At 40.3% G+C, this 18,301-nt stretch overlaps 1 protein-coding gene across 2 annotated transcripts in view; it reads left to right on the forward strand.

The window, feature by feature from the left end:
- The window catches only part of LOC311260554 (mannosyl-oligosaccharide 1,2-alpha-mannosidase IA), a 213,696-nt gene that overhangs the window by 123,826 nt on the left and 71,569 nt on the right, over window positions 1-18,301 (forward strand). For both annotated transcript variants that reach the window (XM_084358540.1, XM_084358541.1), the window contains exon 3: window positions 8,657-8,772. In XM_084358540.1, the coding sequence (XP_084214666.1) occupies window positions 8,657-8,772 (116 nt within the window). The remainder of the gene's footprint in view (window positions 1-8,656; window positions 8,773-18,301) is intronic.

An 18,301-nucleotide genomic window follows, 5' to 3' on the forward strand; every position in this document is an offset into this window, starting at 1 on the left:
CATGTATGCACCCTTGCTCTGTGGAGTAACTGCTAGAACAGTCTTTACATTTATAATCAGTGGGATTAGTTTCCCCCACTTACATCTTGTAGCGAGGATAGGATAGGATCTGGAAGTAAGGGTCTTATATGTGCAGCTGCAGGAGAAGGTCTTAGTGCTACTTTTCTCCGATAGTGGCACTGTCAGTTTCAGCTGGCTTATCTTTGGACGGGTGCCCAAGCTCTTTGGGCCTCGCAGTCAGAAATACTTTGGGGTTTGTTGGGATGCCTACCAACACAAGCTGCTGAAAATGTATGCAGACAAATCTGAGGTGGAGCCAAAGTGAACACACCGACTTTACTTCGGTTGCATCTCACTTATAAATGCTGCGCAATAAAACTGTGTGTAATCTATGTAAAGGATTTTATCTTTTAACTGTTTATTAGTGTATTAGGATCTTATTATCTTATGATCTTATCGTATTAGGATATTAGGAGGTTAGCGAATGCCATGACATCATCTGGTCTCCTTGGCTCTGAGATATGTCCAGAAGATCGGGGAAAAAACACTGTTATATGTCAACAATGTTTACACTACACTAAACTGCAACTTTAGATTTTCAGAAAGTAATTTGCTGTGTCATCCTGAGGTAACAAGTAGGGTTTCGACAGTATGAGATTTTCTCTGTACGATAACCATCTCAGAATATATGAGGGTTTCACTGTATCACAGTATAAGGTATTAATTCATATTATCATTATTAGTTACAATGACACAGACATTTTTTTGGTCGGTATTCGATGTGAATGACCTGAGACTGCGACTCAAAATCTTCTCCTCTCCTTCTACCTCATCTTATAGCATTTCTATAAAGTTGCAGCAAAAACACACCTTGCATTTTGAATGTTTTCACCCGTGAATCTGTTGTCATAACAGCTTGTTAATTATGAAGTCGATCAAACCCGAGGTGCACCGAACAACATCCCAGCAACCAGGTGCAATTACATGTTTGTAAAATGGTAAATGGACTTGCAATAGCGCTTTTCCAGTCTACTGGAGCATCAGGAGCACTTTTGGGGTTCGGTATCTTGCTCAAGGCTACTTAAATGTGCAGCCAGGGGAGCTGGAATCGAACCAGCGACCTTCTAATTACTGGACCAGCCGCTCCACCTCCTTAGATACAGCCATCGCAAGTAGGCCGACGTTTAATAGGAGAGATTGCATCACAATCAGTGCATTTACAGGAGGGATGTAGTGCCAGGGAGTGTCTCTGTCTCTGTCTGCAGAGCATATATGATTGACAGTAGACAGAAGAGGTCATCCATTAGTTAATCGATTGTGGATGGCGTCATTCTCTTGGACGGATTTTAAAAATAAAAGTCTAAAATGCCAAAATGGGTTGCCAAATATAGCTGGGCAGCCGTGAATATACCTGGACGGCCCTTCCAAGTAAATATTCAGTGTTTCCCACATATATATTGGTTAGATTTAGATCGTGGTTTGGTTTAAAATGAGTACTTCGCTAAGTTTGTGGGACGTCATCGTTGGTTGGCATGCATATGCATTCCTTATTCCTCAGCTGTTACTGACGTTCCTTCATTTATCAGACATCTGCTCCTCAAGGGGACCGAAGCACCACCTTAGCCCATCTTGATTGATCGGCATGACATTTCTGACTCTTAGTTTCTCCCCGTCTTCTTCTTCATGTTCTGCCCGCTAACCCTACTTAATCCCACTCCCTCTGAACTTACTTTCTTCTCCCCGACCGTTACCCCATCAGAAGTCCACTCGCCTACAGTACAGTCATCTGCTTAGTGCATTTTATCGCCTGTGCTAGCCGTGTGCCTCGAATAGCAAACAGCTAGATATCGTTAACATCACACAGACACTCTGGCTCGCTAACCCTGTCTCTGTGGTGCCAGGTAGCATTAGCGCTAACAAGACGCTCATTGCCCTGGCGATTGATAATTGGATACTGCCAACCAGTGGTAACAGGGAAGTCTAATTGATGTGAATCCAGCGTCCGCATCAATTAGATTCAGTTTGACGACGCTAACAGGGTGACTTATTGACCACATCTTTAATATTTGATTCCTTCAGCCATGAGTCACAAGCTTAAAATGAGAAATGTATCGCTCTGACTTAACTCCTGTTTTCCCATGGGTGTATTAAAACACTCCATCTCTGAAATCTAATTATTCTCATCTGTTTAAGTATATTGCACCTTTAATGTACTTAGTCAATGGAATTTAAAATAAACATCTGCTGGCTTTTCAGGAAAATCAGCATATATTTTGCATGCGAATCGAACTGAATACGGGTTAAATTAAATTAGAGTAGAGTAGAAATGTTGCGTCCCCTGAAGGATGAAATAAAGGAGTGGTTTATCTTGATACATATATATCACTGGTGTGTGTTTGTGTGTGTGTGTGTGTGTGTGTGTGTGTGTGTGTGTGTGTGTGTGTGTGTGTGTGAGCACGTTAAGAGAAAAAGAGAGGGAGAGAGAGCGAGGCCAATAATATCACAACACAAACGGGCTGCAGCGAGCGATTGATCATGTGGACTCTGGCCGTCCAACGTAACCTGCCTGACCGACACTGACTGGCCTGCGACAGCCATGATAAATGAACATCCACCGGCCAATGTCTCACTAATGGCTTTCCTTGTACTCTGTGTGCCTACACACACACACACACACACACAGACACACGCTCGCATCACTCATTCTTGCGCACACTTCTCACTTACGCCTAATTTGTGCTTTGGAATACTGATGCCGGACGAGTGCATGTTCGTGTATTCGTGCACGCTTTTAGCAGCAAGAATGTAATTAAATACAATGAATGTAACAAGTTCATGTTTAACAGGGGTTAGATAATATTTTGTACCGGGTAATTACTGCTTTCTGTCCTTTGCTTCTCTCTGAACTCTGATCCTTATTCTACAGTGTCAGATTACAGTTCACATCATTTTTATTATTATTAAATGTAATGTGGTTGTAGACACTTAAATGTGAAGGTCTGCCCCATTTTTCATGTTTGTTTTTTTGGATTTTAACATTTATAGACAATAGAATATATTGATTAATCAGAACAAATGAAGCAGTACTGACAACAATAATCAGGTGCAGCCTTAAATAGGTTATGTATTTATTCTGTAGCAAAGACTATAGATTAGGGATTGATTGATATGTTTTGTTCAGGGCAAATGTGGATACCAATTAATAGTAATCAAGGAGACCGATAACAGATATACGTTTGTATTCTTGGTGTCAAAGTTTAACCAGTGATGGAACGTAGCTAACTACATTTGACAGAAAGACGTAGCTGCATCAGAGCCAAAGTAGTGCAACATATAAACAACTGGCCAAAAGAACAACAACAAAAAAACTAAAGCATGTGTACCGATGATTAAACAAAGATTAAAATTAGCCTTGGTAATTGACCAGGCCGATAATGGATCCATCCCTACTATGGATAAAGAAGTACTGTACAGTGTCTTCAAATCAACCCATGTTTTCTGTTTTGTACCACAGACTTATTGTCTGTGGCATTACCATTGGCATTGTAAGAGGTCGCTGGGGAAAAACTCTGCTCTGCTGCCTTCGAGTTCCCATCAGTAAATATAACATACATCTTTTGAAATATGCATCATGTGAGCAGAATGTAATAAAGCTCTAAAACCAGTTTAATACACAGTGTCCCTCCGGAGGCATGGCCATGAAATTAGTTGTTATTGTGCGTTAGTGGTGCGGATTCCCTGACAAATTTCGCAAGTAATCAAATTGCCAAAACCAATTGACATGCAGTGAACCTGGGACCCCTGCACAGTTGCCCTAATTGACCAGTTCTGGGGATGGTTTGTCATTATTTATGGCCTGAAGCTCCCTGTACAGTATTTGAGGCTGATGCTTGTACTTTTTATTTCCTGTAGCTTTTATGAGTCCAATAAATGTTGTGTTCTCAGTGTGATGCATCAAATAAATCGTAAATAAATCATTCTTACTGTTTAAGTCATTATCTGATGCATCCTCAGTCCTCATCCATAAAGCAGAACATATAAATGCAAGGAGAAGTCATGTGTGTGCATGTTTATCAGTCTTTATAAATACACAGTGGAGCACACCTATTGCCCTGTCTTCAAACGATCCCTCAGGGCTCCTTCCATTTTAGCAAAGGGCTACAGAAATAAATAGGGTCTTAGACCATGGAAGTTGAAGGAGTACACCATGATGGATTGATCTGCTTCGTCAATCCTCAGAGTCAATCAATCATCTTAGCCCTGGTGCTGGTCGCAATAGGAATTTTCCACACTCGGCTGCTGCGCCTGCAGCCTCGTAGCGCTACCTCTGGGGTTGGATAACCAGATTACATTAGATATCTGACTATACCCCTCCTCTCAGTTGTCACCATCACTATTTGTCATCCAAGAGAGATAAGGCTGCTGGGTAAGCAAACTGAAAAACCTCCTTTCCTGCAATAATAAGAGTCAAAGTTTGAGTTAAAATCTGCTGGATTTCCATCTTCTGTAACATAAGTAGAAGCAGGAAGTCTCTCTGATGTGACACACCAATATACAGTACATCTGACATACCGTATGCACTAGGACATGGCTAACAACCTCAGCAGATGGTCCTCTCCAGTTATGTAGACTACATGTGTCTTGCTTCAGGCTAGCACTACCCTCTCACTGACAATATGAGGTGAACTGCCAGCAGGCAGACGAGCTTTCAAAGAGTGGGGATGTGTGGTAAATTTGAACTGAATACCCATGAAAAGCCACAGCACGGCAACTTTACCAGGACTACAAGCTTGGTATGAGGTACTGTACCAAAAAGAGGAAAAGCTAATGAAAAGAAATGACTTTTGAGTTATATAATATGGCTTTAGCGAGCTTCAAATAGTGTATCTCTGCCTCTGATACTATTTATAGTACTGGATTAATGGCCAAAGCATATGGCACGCATCATTCGGCCAAGCCAAGCCAAGCCATTGATCCTGCTCTGGCTTGCACTCTGACATCCTGGCCGACCTTGTAAACTAATCCATAAAACTATGGAGATGAGTTTAAGAGGTCAGTGATAGTGAGAATTTTGCTCTCATAGTAATTACATAAAGGCAGTTACAAGTACTACAAACCAGATGTCAAAGAGTTGGGATGCTGCGTAAAATGTAAATAAATTCTTCAAACTCTTTACTGTCCCAATGTGTTTGAAACATGTTGCTGGGATTAATTAATGAACTTAATGAGTTAGAAACCTTAAATATACCATCTTTATACTGTTTTCAATTGAATATACTGTATGTAGAGATGATAAGCAAATTATTACAGTGTGTTTTATTTGTGTTTTAAACAGTCCCCACTCTTTTAAAGTCAGGTTTGTACACGTACAGCATAGGATACTGAATTCAGAATCAAAATCCTCAAGAGTGACAGTAAATATTGACGGCGAAGGCGTTTGATGTCTGTTCAAAGTTTTTTAGATCACAGTAGACACCTCAGCAACTGCACAACATACCTGCCAACATTCAGCTGTGAAAAAGACGGAGATTTTCTCGGTTATGGGCAAAGCGCCACTGCCCCCATGTAACCCTTCATCCATGGTTATTTGCACATGCTTATCTCTGCCTCTGGGTTTGGTTTTCAGGTACCGTGACACACATCCCACACAGAAACTGAGAAACACCCATTTATTTTGTAAAACTATACAAATCCGGACATTAACAAGGGAACACAGCGGAAGGAAGGGTTAAAATAGGGATTGTGGTGCAAAGTCTCATCATAAAGGCAACATTTTAGCACTAAACAGCATGAAAACAGCAGCTTTATACAAGTTACATAAAATTTGGGTGGCAGCATAATCATGAAGGAATAATTCATTAGTCGTTGTCGGCACTCATTAAGCAAAAATGCTCAACTTTTAGCTTTTTCCAGGTGTGTAAAAGTAAAGATCAGCTTCCTATTTGGGCTGAACTTCAGGTTGGACTGTCTTCACGAATTTCTGACATTTTATAGACTTAAAAAATAAAAAAAGCTCATTAAACAAAAAGATGTTGGTTGCAGCTCTGCATAACTTCTCCTGAAGATGTGGAAAGAGAGACTTGTGTGTTGTTGCCCAAAGCCATGGTTTCCATTTGCATATTTGGTGAGCTTTAACAATAACTCCTGATAAGAACTGCAGACTTTGATCTGCCAGGTTGCTGCGTGGTTGCATCAGATCAATCCAGCCATCTAATGTAAGCTCGGCAGTTCTCGGGGATGAGCATAGAGATTTTTCATCACTTCTCTCGTTTAACCAGGTCAGTTTCCACGCTGTTGCATTTTTCCCAGTCATCTGCAATGTCGGCCCCCCCGAGCAGTTTGATTCACAGTCTATTTAGTCACAGCTTCTTGTTATTAAACTTCCAAACCACAGTTTGCCCTTCATGTCTTTTACAGTAATTCATTAAGGATAATGTTTATTTTTCCTTTGTGCCGAGCTCTCTCTGAGAGCTTCACTTTCATTTGCATAATATTTGGTCATATGAGAATGAAAATAGGCCATGCAATTTCTCATAAGGCCACCAGGATGGAATGAACGCCCCTTAGCATTTCTCATTTAGTTTGTGAAAAGAAATGAATAGCTTCAAATGAGATTCATAAAGGCAGACGCTCATACATACAGAGTAACTGCACACACAAAGACTGATTTTACACAGCGAGTTAAAGAAGGGAACGTGGAGTCGACCGAGTGTGTTGCACGAGCAGCTGCTAAAATGTTTTGCTACAATCAAACGTATCAATTCCTTTTTTGTACTCTCCGGGAAAAAAAGATAATGGTTGGTTGGTTTCTAAATGACTCGGCTTTCATCTTACAGCACAGTGACTGATGCTTTGTAGCTGATGCTTTATAATCTGGCAGAGAAGATGCCTTTTATCTGGACCACACAAAGCTGTTTTAGTATTATCACTGCAGCAATTACGGAAGCTCAGCATGTGAGGAGCTTTAATGTTTTACTTTTTATCACAGACGCTGTCAAGTTACTGTTGCTAATCAAAACATTAGAGATCCGGGGGTTAAATCTGAGTAGTTATCTCCCTTTGAGTAGCTCGATTTATGCAACAGTCAAGTACCTGACGAATTGTCGTCTATTCACGGTGCTCATTACTTTCTTTATAAAACTTCTTCTCAATTTTGACGTATTTAATGTAAACGCAAATCCGGTCTCAGCATTGCGGCAGTTTTTCTACAAAGGAAACACCATCTGGGTGGGTTCACTCACTTCCTCAGGGATTAGCGATGGAAATGCTGTAGCTTAGCATCCCTTTGATGCACTGTAAAAACAAATACGGGAAAACACAGCACGCTGTTAGCACTTAATCAGTTTGCAACTTCCACAAAACAGCTTAAAGTCATGTTAAGACCGAGCAGGCGCTAAATACAGCACATGTGGAGAGAGAGAAAAGTCTTTTGAAGTGACGTGGAAAAGGTAGCTGGTAACAAAGTTGAGTATCCCTCATTCCCTGTCAATCATTGGTTGCGTGTTGTGTGTGTTTGTGTGTGTTAGACATCATCTCTTCTTGTGTTTTCCATCTTTTTTGTACCCAAAAACTCAAAATCTTCTCAAAGTAAGGTAAAAATAAGGCACAATCGCCTAGAAAGTAACAATGTGGGCCGATATAGGGACTTTTTTCTTTAGATAGTGTTTACTTGGCAGATGTTTTCTACTTATGACAAGCAAGAAACACCTGTTTTCATTGTTGTTTACTTATTTTTGAAGTGCCATTTCTTCCAGTGATACCAACACTTACCCTAAAATGATAGCACTTTACTTTAACCTCCACCATTCAGCTGAGGTGTGAATCTTCGCCGGCCTCATGATTCCATTCAACTGTGATTCGCCTGTTAATGCACGACCATTTCTCGATACATCTTGATGCATCTCATGTCTCACATACTCAATTTTCTGTATCACCGCACATGACTACTTTTTCATGATTGAAAGTAAGCAGTGAGATAAATCTTGAATTCCCTTTTTATTTAGAGAGTCCTTTAAAGTCGTACTACAGAAGTCTACAATATAAAAAGCCGCTTACTTGACGCTGATATCTGCCTCCTTTCTAAACGAGTAACGTTGTGATGTAACTTCACGACTTTATTGTCCAGCACAGGCCAGAAAATCAACAATCAGCATAGGCTGCAAACCCCCGATTATTTCCTGTCTCTGCATCGATGCAGAAACTTCCACACCTCAACCTTTCGCATTTATAAGTAGCGTATTGACAACTAATAAATGGTTTAATGTGCCAGTAGGTAAAAATAACAACCTCTAAAGTGTTAATTGTTGAGTTTTTCAACAGCTACACCTCCTCATGAAACATGTCATTGTCACATATACATGAATTATGTAATTATGATTCTATCACATGTGAAATGTGTTAACAGGAACTTTTCGATATGAAATTGATTGTGAAACCTTTTTTCACACTTAGCGGATGTGTTAAAAATGTTGACAGATTAATTAATTACCTCGTTAAATGTCCTTAGATTTGCTTACAGTTACATAATAGTGTCTCATAAACTATGTTTCAGGTGTTACCAATGCTTAAAAATGGGGAGTTTAAATAAAATGTTACCCGTGGAGTCGACTCTTCTCTGTCTGAAGCAGCTCTAACTCAGCTCTCATGTATTTTTCAGGTGGTCTGAAAGGAGCCTCCATCATCGATTCGCTGGACACACTATATATTATGGGATTGATGGACGAGTATAATGATGCCAAGGAGTGGGTGCAGACCAGCCTGGACCTAAACTCGGTAAGAAACTCATTTCTGCTCTCATTCTAGTTGGAGACGTTTTTATTTTTATTGCTTACTTTTTTATGCCGTAACTACTTTAAAGTCTCAGTTAAACTCGTGGGCGACCACGTCATCCACATAATGAAGTTCGCAGCAGCGGCCTTGCGTGCTGGATCGATTTTAAGCTCTGCTTTTGTGCCCTAACACCAACGCTGTGTCCGGTGAGTTTGACAGTTTTCCAAAGCTCGGGACATTCCAGCAGGAATCAAAAGCTTCCTGTGTGGGCACTTGCCACGCCGTGTTACCGACTGATGGGATTCTCTGCCTCTCTGAAAGGTCTCTATGGGGCAGAAAATGTGATAAATAAAAGACGGAGAGGAGGGGAGGGCTCAGAGGGATGTTTTTGGCGGAAAGAAATTGAGGGAGGGAGGAGGCAAAGAGGCCACAGCCCTTTCATTTATCCGTAATGACACTGTCGGGAACAACTGATGGGTTTTTGTGTGGTTTGCCGCTAACAGTCAAGTGTGAGCCACTTTGTCGGTGCTTTTATGAGTTTTGTAAATGATAGAGGTCATTCCTGGGCTACGTCACACTCCAGTTCCCCCCCAGTTGTAATAAAACGTGGTTTACATAGTGCAGTGTAATTACACAAAGCCTACAAACTCCACTGTGTCATTATGACTGTCAGCATCGTACTGTAGACGCTAGGCAATAATTACACCAATTCACTGCCTGTTATGACAAGGTGTCACATGTCTCATGTTTGAAAAGATTTGTTTGCTGACAAAATTTGCCTCAATTAGCGTTTAAAAACACTTGTTTGTCTCGGGTCTCTTGCTAAGAAAACATCCCGACCGTGTTCAACATGCATGGCATGGTGCACACGATGCCCAAAGCACCTTTGAGCAGCACACCCTTGTGTGTGAAGAGATGTTATTAACCTGACAGTTGTGCACACATTCATTCCACTAGGAAACCGTGTGTTTATAATGTGCTTTTATCTCGCGGATAACATCACTGCCAATTTTGAGGCCATAAAGAATCCTCAGTGAGCTTCACTTTCTCACACATCAAAGAAAACATCAGTTTTAAGCAGCTCATGGCGCAAAACACACACACACACACTCCCACAGATACATATGCACGGTGAGAGGCAAACATGGAGAGAGGCGTGAAGCTCACACATACACCCTCACAGCTTTTTCTGTCTCCCTGAGGCCAGTCTATCCCCCGTGGATGCAGATGGACATTAACTTTGAGAGGAGCTGTGGCTGCCGGCCGTGGCAGCCCTCGCACGGGCAGTAATGGCAGCCGCTGACACGCAGCCGCGCTGTCACCAATCATAAAGACAACAAACACAGATTTACACTTCACACTGCACTTTGTCACGGCTTATCTGCCACAATCCCTCAACTTTACTCGCTAACGCCTTCATCTGTGGTCTCTAGGGGTCACGTCCACCACAGGGAAACCACTCCATCTCCCGCGGGACAATTAGACATAACATATTAGTGACAGTTTAGACTCGTTCTCCCAGTGGTTTAATATTTTAAGGGCAAATATTGTACATGTTCTGTTGGAGGGGCTGTTTTCTTTCTGTCAGATTGGTTTAAAATCTAATGACCACATCTTTGGGCAGCAGTTATTATTAATTAACTACGCAGTGATTCAAACATACTTATCCATGCACATTTGTGAATTTGATACAGTGTTTTTTTTGCCAGCATGGTGAATCTAAATCATGTTAGATCTGTGTAAAATGAGTGGAGAAACCGAGTGATTCGAGGCTTGTTAACACAGAAACACACACACTGTACTGCACACAGAGAAGTGGTGTTTTCTAGGTATCAAATAACTGCAACACCTCGGAGAGTCTGCGGTACACTTGACAAACATTTACGTGTCACTGACAGGATATCATCATTTCGATGCTGGAGTGCAGTTTGTACGTCAACACGCCTGACTCAGAAAGAATTACACACTGGCTCAATATAAAGACTGTCAGACGCATTTGGGACGCACTTCCACCAAGCTTTCCAAGAGCCTCGGGACATTTTCTGATGTCCTAATTTTTATCAAAATACCACTTAAGGAAAGACACGGAGTACAAGAGCAGCTACGGGGAAAATGTAGCACTTGAAGGATGAATTTGATGAAAAAGGATGAATTTATTTATCTCTAGGACGGGAATCTTACATTTTAAATTTAAATTGTATCATTTTATATTAGTGTTTTCAATCTAACAATATGACTGGATGATTAAAATGTGTATACAATGACTCACTCCCCTGGCCAACCCTCATTTTCAATTTGTAATAGATCTCTTGAGTCTGTTGAATTAGATTAATTGCATTCATATAACAGAATTCATTATTTTTACCCTTCTGGCGTCTTTTTTTCTAACGTCTTTAGGTTTCAACCTCTTTTCTGTCAGTGCTTACTCTAGATGTGCACAAGAAATCCCGTCTCTGACAGTCCCTCATTCCCTTATTTTCTCCTCTGGTGAATTTGTTGTGTTGTTATGAAAATTCTTACTCGATACTGAATAAGATGTACAACAGGTCATATTTCAAAGAAACTAGTAATACCTTCAAGTTTGTAATTGATTTACGTGGTACACACAGGAGATATAAACAACACCTGCTCAACAACCAAACCGCCTTCAGCGATTTTATTTTGGATTAATCTTTTAATTCACCTCGTGATTCTCACTCTCGTCCACTTGACTGATCTCTGCAGTGTGCTTCTAAGAATCACAATTAGCGACAAATATGGTTGTGAATAAGAATAGTAATAATTGGGCCAAAGAAATCTTTTCTTGGAATATATTAGGTGAGTTATTTTGTGATAAATGTGATGTAGTGTTTGTGCCACTGGAAGGCAGCGCATGAGTTATCCTGCTTCTTGTGAGGTTGTGTTACTTCATATGTCTACTGTATACACACAGCAGCATAAGGAAGTGAAAGAGGGAGAGACACATTGTTCTTAATTACAACGGATGAGCGGGTACAACATTATCTGGATCTGTATTCGTCCTCAGAAACTGCGGAGCATAAACAGAGAGAGGATGTAAATGTAAGCCTAAAATTGGCAGTGCTGGAATGTAACTAAGTACATTTACTCAAGTACTGTACTATTAAGAATGCTGAGGAACTTGTACTCACCATGACTATTTCCATTTTCTGCTACTTTATTTTACACTGTACTTTTTATTCCACTACATTCATTTGATAATTATAGTTACTAGTTACTTTTCAGATTCCAGGCTACATCAGATTAGTTGATTTTCTCTGCAGTTGGATCATAAAGCAGCAAACACTGACCCCGATAATCTGAAAAATACTGAATATTGGATCCGATAATCAGTCTTTTACTTCAAATCAAATCAAATCAAATCAACTTTATTTATATAGCACCTTTCATACATGTTAAAATGCAGCCCAAAGTGCTGTACATTAAAAGAAAAGAAAAATGAAACAAACCCCGCATAACATCCCCATTCATGTGACACAGATACACACGCATATGCGCACACACACACATGCGCACACACTCACGCACACGTACACACACACACACACACACACACACACACACACATATATACAAAATAAAATGTAGTATGGCTGAGCACCGATAGACCAGGTGAGGAAACGCCAACCTGTTGGAGCCATCCCCACCGAGAGCCCCCCAAGGCCACGACCACAGGGGGGGCGCCGCCACAGAGACCATCCCGACCCAGACAGCCAGGGGCCCCTACCACGGCCATAAAGCCCTGGGGCAGGACTCCCTGACTATCCAGGCCCGGACTATCCCCAGGATGGCACCCCCGCAGGCAGGCCAGACAGAGCTCCCGGAGTGGAGGGCCCCCATGAGGAGAACAATGGAGCTGGAAACTAAGAACCTATAAACTATTAAAAGAGATGGAAGAGCGTCCTAAAACAACATAAATGAATGTTAAACCCATAAATGCAGTGTTAAAATAGATACATGAAAATATAAATAAATACATAAATAAAAAATAAATAATAAAACTTTTGAGAGGAAAATAAAAGACAATAAATGAGTAATACTAAAAGTAAATAAATAAAATAAATAAAATGGAGTAAAATGAGTTAAATTAAACTAAAATAACAATGATAAAAGGGAGCTCAGTTAAAAGCTAGATTAAAAAGATGAGTCTTGAGCCTACGTTTTACTTGTACTCTTGATACTTATGTACATTTATTATTACTTTCAAGACTTTAGTACATTGAAGTTATGATATTTAAAGACTTTTACTGGAGTACTTTTCATATAGGTGACTTTTGGGTACTTTTTATAACAATAGAAATTTGTATGGGTGATCAGAAGTTGCTTTATTTGTTATTTATTAGAAAACTATTCACAGAACAGCCTCAGAACAGAGATGAGTTAAGAGAACGTTTACAGAATACGTTTTTAATGAACTTAAATGAGCTCCAATGAGGATTCTCCTTCATCACGAGTACGGATATCAACACATTTTACTCAGATGATACTTGCACTCATAAAAAGTACATTAGTAACACCCGAGTATTACGCTCAACCCTAGTAATTACATTTCAATGTCATCAGACACAGTCACACTGCAAGTCAGCGTGTTAAACTCACCTGTTCAAGCCTGTCTATCATCCAGAGCTTGACACATAATTGCAGCCCGTCTGTGACTTGTTAACATTGAAACAAGGACAGATGTAGAAGAACAGTGTAGTACAGATGTAGAAGTATCTGCTGCAGGTTTAAGTCGGTCTCCCACATCAACTGCAGCTCAGTGTGATTAGTTCTCACAGAAATGTTGTTCTCTCTCTGCGGTAATGACAGCAAACACAATTGCCCAGTTCTCCGCTTTTATTTAGATTTCAACTAATGGGCTTAGCATCAGCAGACACAACAGATTTTAAAACCCTGTGCCAAATGAACAAATTCCATTCGGAAGATGAAATGCGTCTTGATCATATGACTTTACAACAAACAACAAGCTCCTGATGCAAAGCCGCTCGACAGACTGGCCCGTTCTGATGGCAGAGCCAATCATCGAAGACGGGAGGATGTTTATGCCAGTTCTAGCTTTTGCCATATTCTCCTACAAGCTGTTGTTGCATAAAGCTCAAATTAGCATTATGGGGTTTTCTCGAGTCTGACGAGGACTTCGCTGAAATGTCTCTTTAGTATTTCCCGCGGCATAACGAGCCATATATTACCCGTTTCTAAGGATCTGTTTTAGGCAACAGTTTGGTCAGTGCTGTATGTCTTATAAATTGTGGTCAAGAGCTTGTCGTCTGGCAGTTCATCAGCTTTTCTTATTTAAGAGAGATGAGTGCGGAGTGATTAATGAGCGCTTTAAGATTGGATTTTATTCCCTCATGTCGCCTCCCAAATTGTATCACTCCTCTAGACCTCCCTCCTCCTCCTCTTTTACTCTTTAAGTCACCGTTATTTCGACTCTCTCCGCATCATATATTGTGTCGTTCAGCACTTCTCTTCCATCATCAGGAAATGAGCTAGATTAAGGTGTGATAAAACCTCCTTTCATCTACTTTCTATCACTCCCCCTGTACTTTAAATGCACACTCACATATGATCAGAGCTCCTGTCAGGGTTTGAAATGAAGATAGTTGTGATCGGTTTGTTGATGGTGGGTTCTGAGTAGAGGAGGTGTCTTAAAGGTTACAGGGTTGTTCTGCACACTTCCTACCTCAGTATTTGTTCCTTTAGTTTATGTGATGGAGGTTTTATTGGTTTTGAAGAGGGCAAAAATGAGTTTAAAGTAATAACAGACAGAAGAAAAGGGAGGGAGGGAGAGCACAAAACTCACATTACCTGAATTGTTATGGGTCATGGACCTTTTGAGATGACTCACTCAGAGATCCATGGAGGACTTCATCCAGCTTCATACTATGAATGAGAGAAAACCGCAAGACACGCAAGAGTACAAGTTTTACCATTCAGACTTTCTTGTATTTATTCCACTACAGACAGCTGTTATGGGCTGCATCTCTGAAGACTGTGGTCATTCACTCATAGACGCAATATATAAGTGTAACTTACCCTGATAGGCCGTCACTCAACTCGGCTTATTGGTCCATCACTGTTCAACTCTGTAGAAAAGACAGATCAGAAACAGTCTTCTGTAGCAGTGTTTGTTGGAAGCACTGAGCTCACAGATTGACGACTGGGACTTTATTATGCTGCTGAAGAAGTTTTAGTCAAATCTCACATAAGCTGATTGTCAGAAAATGAATAGCAAACTATTTTAATGATCACTGAGTTGTCATCTTTTAAGAGATGCCAAAAAAATCACTGGTTTCTGTTTCTGTATCTAGATATTAAACTGAATATCTTTGTTTCTGGCAACCCACTCAGCAGAATAAATGTTGGAAATGCAAAGAATGTTTCTGCACACCACAGATCTGTTTGAACTTTACCTTTCTTCATGTTGCAATTTTCAATTTTATGGTTTCTCTGGTTCGGTTTAGGCAAAAAAAGAAACCCCACTTGGTTAGAGTTTGGAAAAGAACATGTTTTGGCTTAAAATACCTGTTTTGGTCACCAGTAATACATTACAAACTCAAACTCATTACAAACTAGCATGGCACTCAGTAGAGCGCATACCTACAGTACACCAATTCCCAACTGACTATTAAATTGAATGAAGCCTAATCCAATATCAAATAAAAACATATTTAAATCCGCTAGATCCCGTTTTTTATCATAGATACCAGTCACCTAAATACAAGGATCAGCACCAAAAGTTAATGGGGTCTGTTCTGGGCTGAGACCCATCTTCCATCCAAGTTTCATGGAAATCTGTCCTGTGGTTTTTGTCTAATCCTGCTGACAAACCAACCAACGGATAGACACAAATGAAAAACCTCGGCGGAGGTACAGTAGGCGCTGGTTTTGTCGCCACAAACACAGAGATGTTAGCTGCCAACATTGTATCCCGGTGAGCTCACTACATTTTGGCTGTTAGTCAGACAATGAACTAAAATGGGTTTTTGGTAATTATGATGGAGGTTTTTGTTTTGTTCAATCAGGAATCTAATCTATGGTAAAAATAAAGGCCGTTGCTGCCTTACATGGTTTTATAGATGCTGTTTTGCTGATGCTACATGGCTTTTTAAGGTTGTTCTCTCACTCAAGACAGTTATCTCATAACGAATGTATGATTCATGAGCTAAGTATTTTCAGCTTGATGACACAGAATGGTTTAGCGTGCAGGCTACAGTACAGGTACACTGTGGGATTTGAAGGCTTTGTTCTTGTTATAGTTTCTCTAGAAAAAGCCAACCACATATTTTATTTACGTGTTCTTCTGCCATGTGATGTTACCATGCGGAGAGATTAATCGTATCGCAGGTGACTTAATCGTATCCTGTGCGTTATTGTGTAGGGCTGTCACACTGAGCGATCTTGCACAGAAGCTGAAGCGTGCACATCTTTCTCAGAGAAATCTCATCTAATGTGATTTTTTTACAATCCGGGCTGTTCGTAGTTTAAAGGCTCCCCGTGTGTGTTTTTGTTGATTGTTCCCATGAAGCCTCTTCAGCGTAACAAGCAACATGCGCTGGCAATAACTCTGATACAGCACAGTGGAAACCTCCAGAGCCAAACCAGGCCAGCAAAGTGACTGGATAATTAGCACAATCAGGCCTATAATTCCACATCTCAGGTGAGATTTAAGTGGATGTGAAGTCTCGTGAGTGTTAGAGAGAGAGGCTGAATAAAAAGAGCTGTGTTTTGTTTTTTTCATGGCACGTGCTGCATTTTTCAACCTGCGAGCAATTCTCCAGTGCTGATGCCGGCATGTGTAAGCAAATTGTCACAAAATAAAGAGCTAGCAGAGTGTGAGTGGAGGGGCTGCCAGGGAGGTGGAGAAGGTGACAGTGACATCAAACGTGATGGACCAGAATCACACAGGACCAGGTAGCCATTTTTAGGCACCGAGCCACGTTAGACTTGGCAACATGGCGGTTGGTTGGTCAATCAGTTTGGTCCAGACTGACATTTCTTACAACTATTGCACTGGTTGCTCTTTCTGATCTGTGATCTGCTGAACTGTCCACGTATGATCTCCATAATCAGATCAAACTTTTAAATTGTCTCAAACTTTTATTAACTGCTGGAAACTTTTACCCAAAGTAATTATATCCCATCATCCTCAGCTGTATCTCATATTTAAATGTACCACAGTATGTAATTTCAATCAACCAATGACAGCGATGGAATGTAACTAAGTATATTTACTCAAGTACTGTACTTGAGTACGATTTTGAGGTACCTGTACTTTACCTGAGTATTTCAATTTTCTGCAATTTTCTACTTCCACTCCTCTACAGTTTGGGGGCAAATATTGTACTTATTATATAATTTATATATATATGTATATGTATAATTCACTTTTACTTGTACTTTTGATACTTAAGTACATTTGATACCAGATGCTTTAAGAATTTTTATTCAGGTGATATTTGTATGAGTTACTCTCACCAAAGTAGTATCTGACCATGTTAACTAACTTTTAACCAAGTAAGGCTTTTGGATACTTTTTACAACACTGATAACAAATGACATAGTTTGATAACGTTGTTTTATTTGTTCCAACATCCATCATGATAAAATATCTATCTGACATTACACGGGCAAGACTATTCGTGGATGCAATAATGTTTTATTTATGTTATGTTAAAGTTACGTAAGTTATAGTAACAGGCGACCAAGTGAAACATCTTGAGTAGAATTATGGATTTATCTGGGTCGGACATCGTTGGAAATATAACACGAAAAGTACACAACTCAAAATAGAAAACAAAGATTTCCAAAGTTGTTTTGAGACATTTTAATGCAGAAATGTCTCATATTGTATCTTTAATTCTAATGAGCTAATGTCTGCATGCTAACATGCTACACCGAGATAGTGAACAGCATTTTACTAGCTGAACACCAGCATCATGTTGCAGTGTTTCATTGTGAGCATGCAGACATAAGTTTTAAGCTCAACGCACCGCTGTGCCTGAGCGCAGCCTCACAGAGACACCTGCCTGGCTGCAGCCTCTGTCCTGTTTGTTTTGGGTTATTTCATGTCTGCACTTATTTTATGTTGTGGCCACTTGCTGTGAGCTTGACAGTGCTGACATGTGAAGAAAGGCACAGTAGGGGCTGTTTCAGTAGCAGAATGAAGCAGAATATTGTATCATTCTCTTGGAACTGTGGAGGAAGTTATACATTGTCAGATGCACACTCTTGTATCTCCCTGCAACTTCCCAAACAAAAAAAAAGTTGTTAAACCTCCCTGCACAGCAATTCTGCCTGTTTGAGATGTCTGCACACAGAGAAAAATGCCTGAGCTCGAGGTCTCAATTTCTGAATTGCATTCAACTAATCTTTGCAGCGAGATAAAGTGTTTAGATTGAAAATAGCTCAAGTGTATTTGTGTCAGTGCCGTTCTAATCCTGATGTAATTGACTTTTTTGGTAGAATGAGCGGAGATACATTGCGTATTGTTATTGCTGTTAATCTTTTAACC

The sequence above is a fragment of the Pagrus pagrus genome, assembly GCF_965226575.1.
Source record: "Pagrus pagrus genome assembly, chromosome: 7".
Taxonomy (NCBI): domain Eukaryota; kingdom Metazoa; phylum Chordata; class Actinopteri; order Spariformes; family Sparidae; genus Pagrus; species Pagrus pagrus.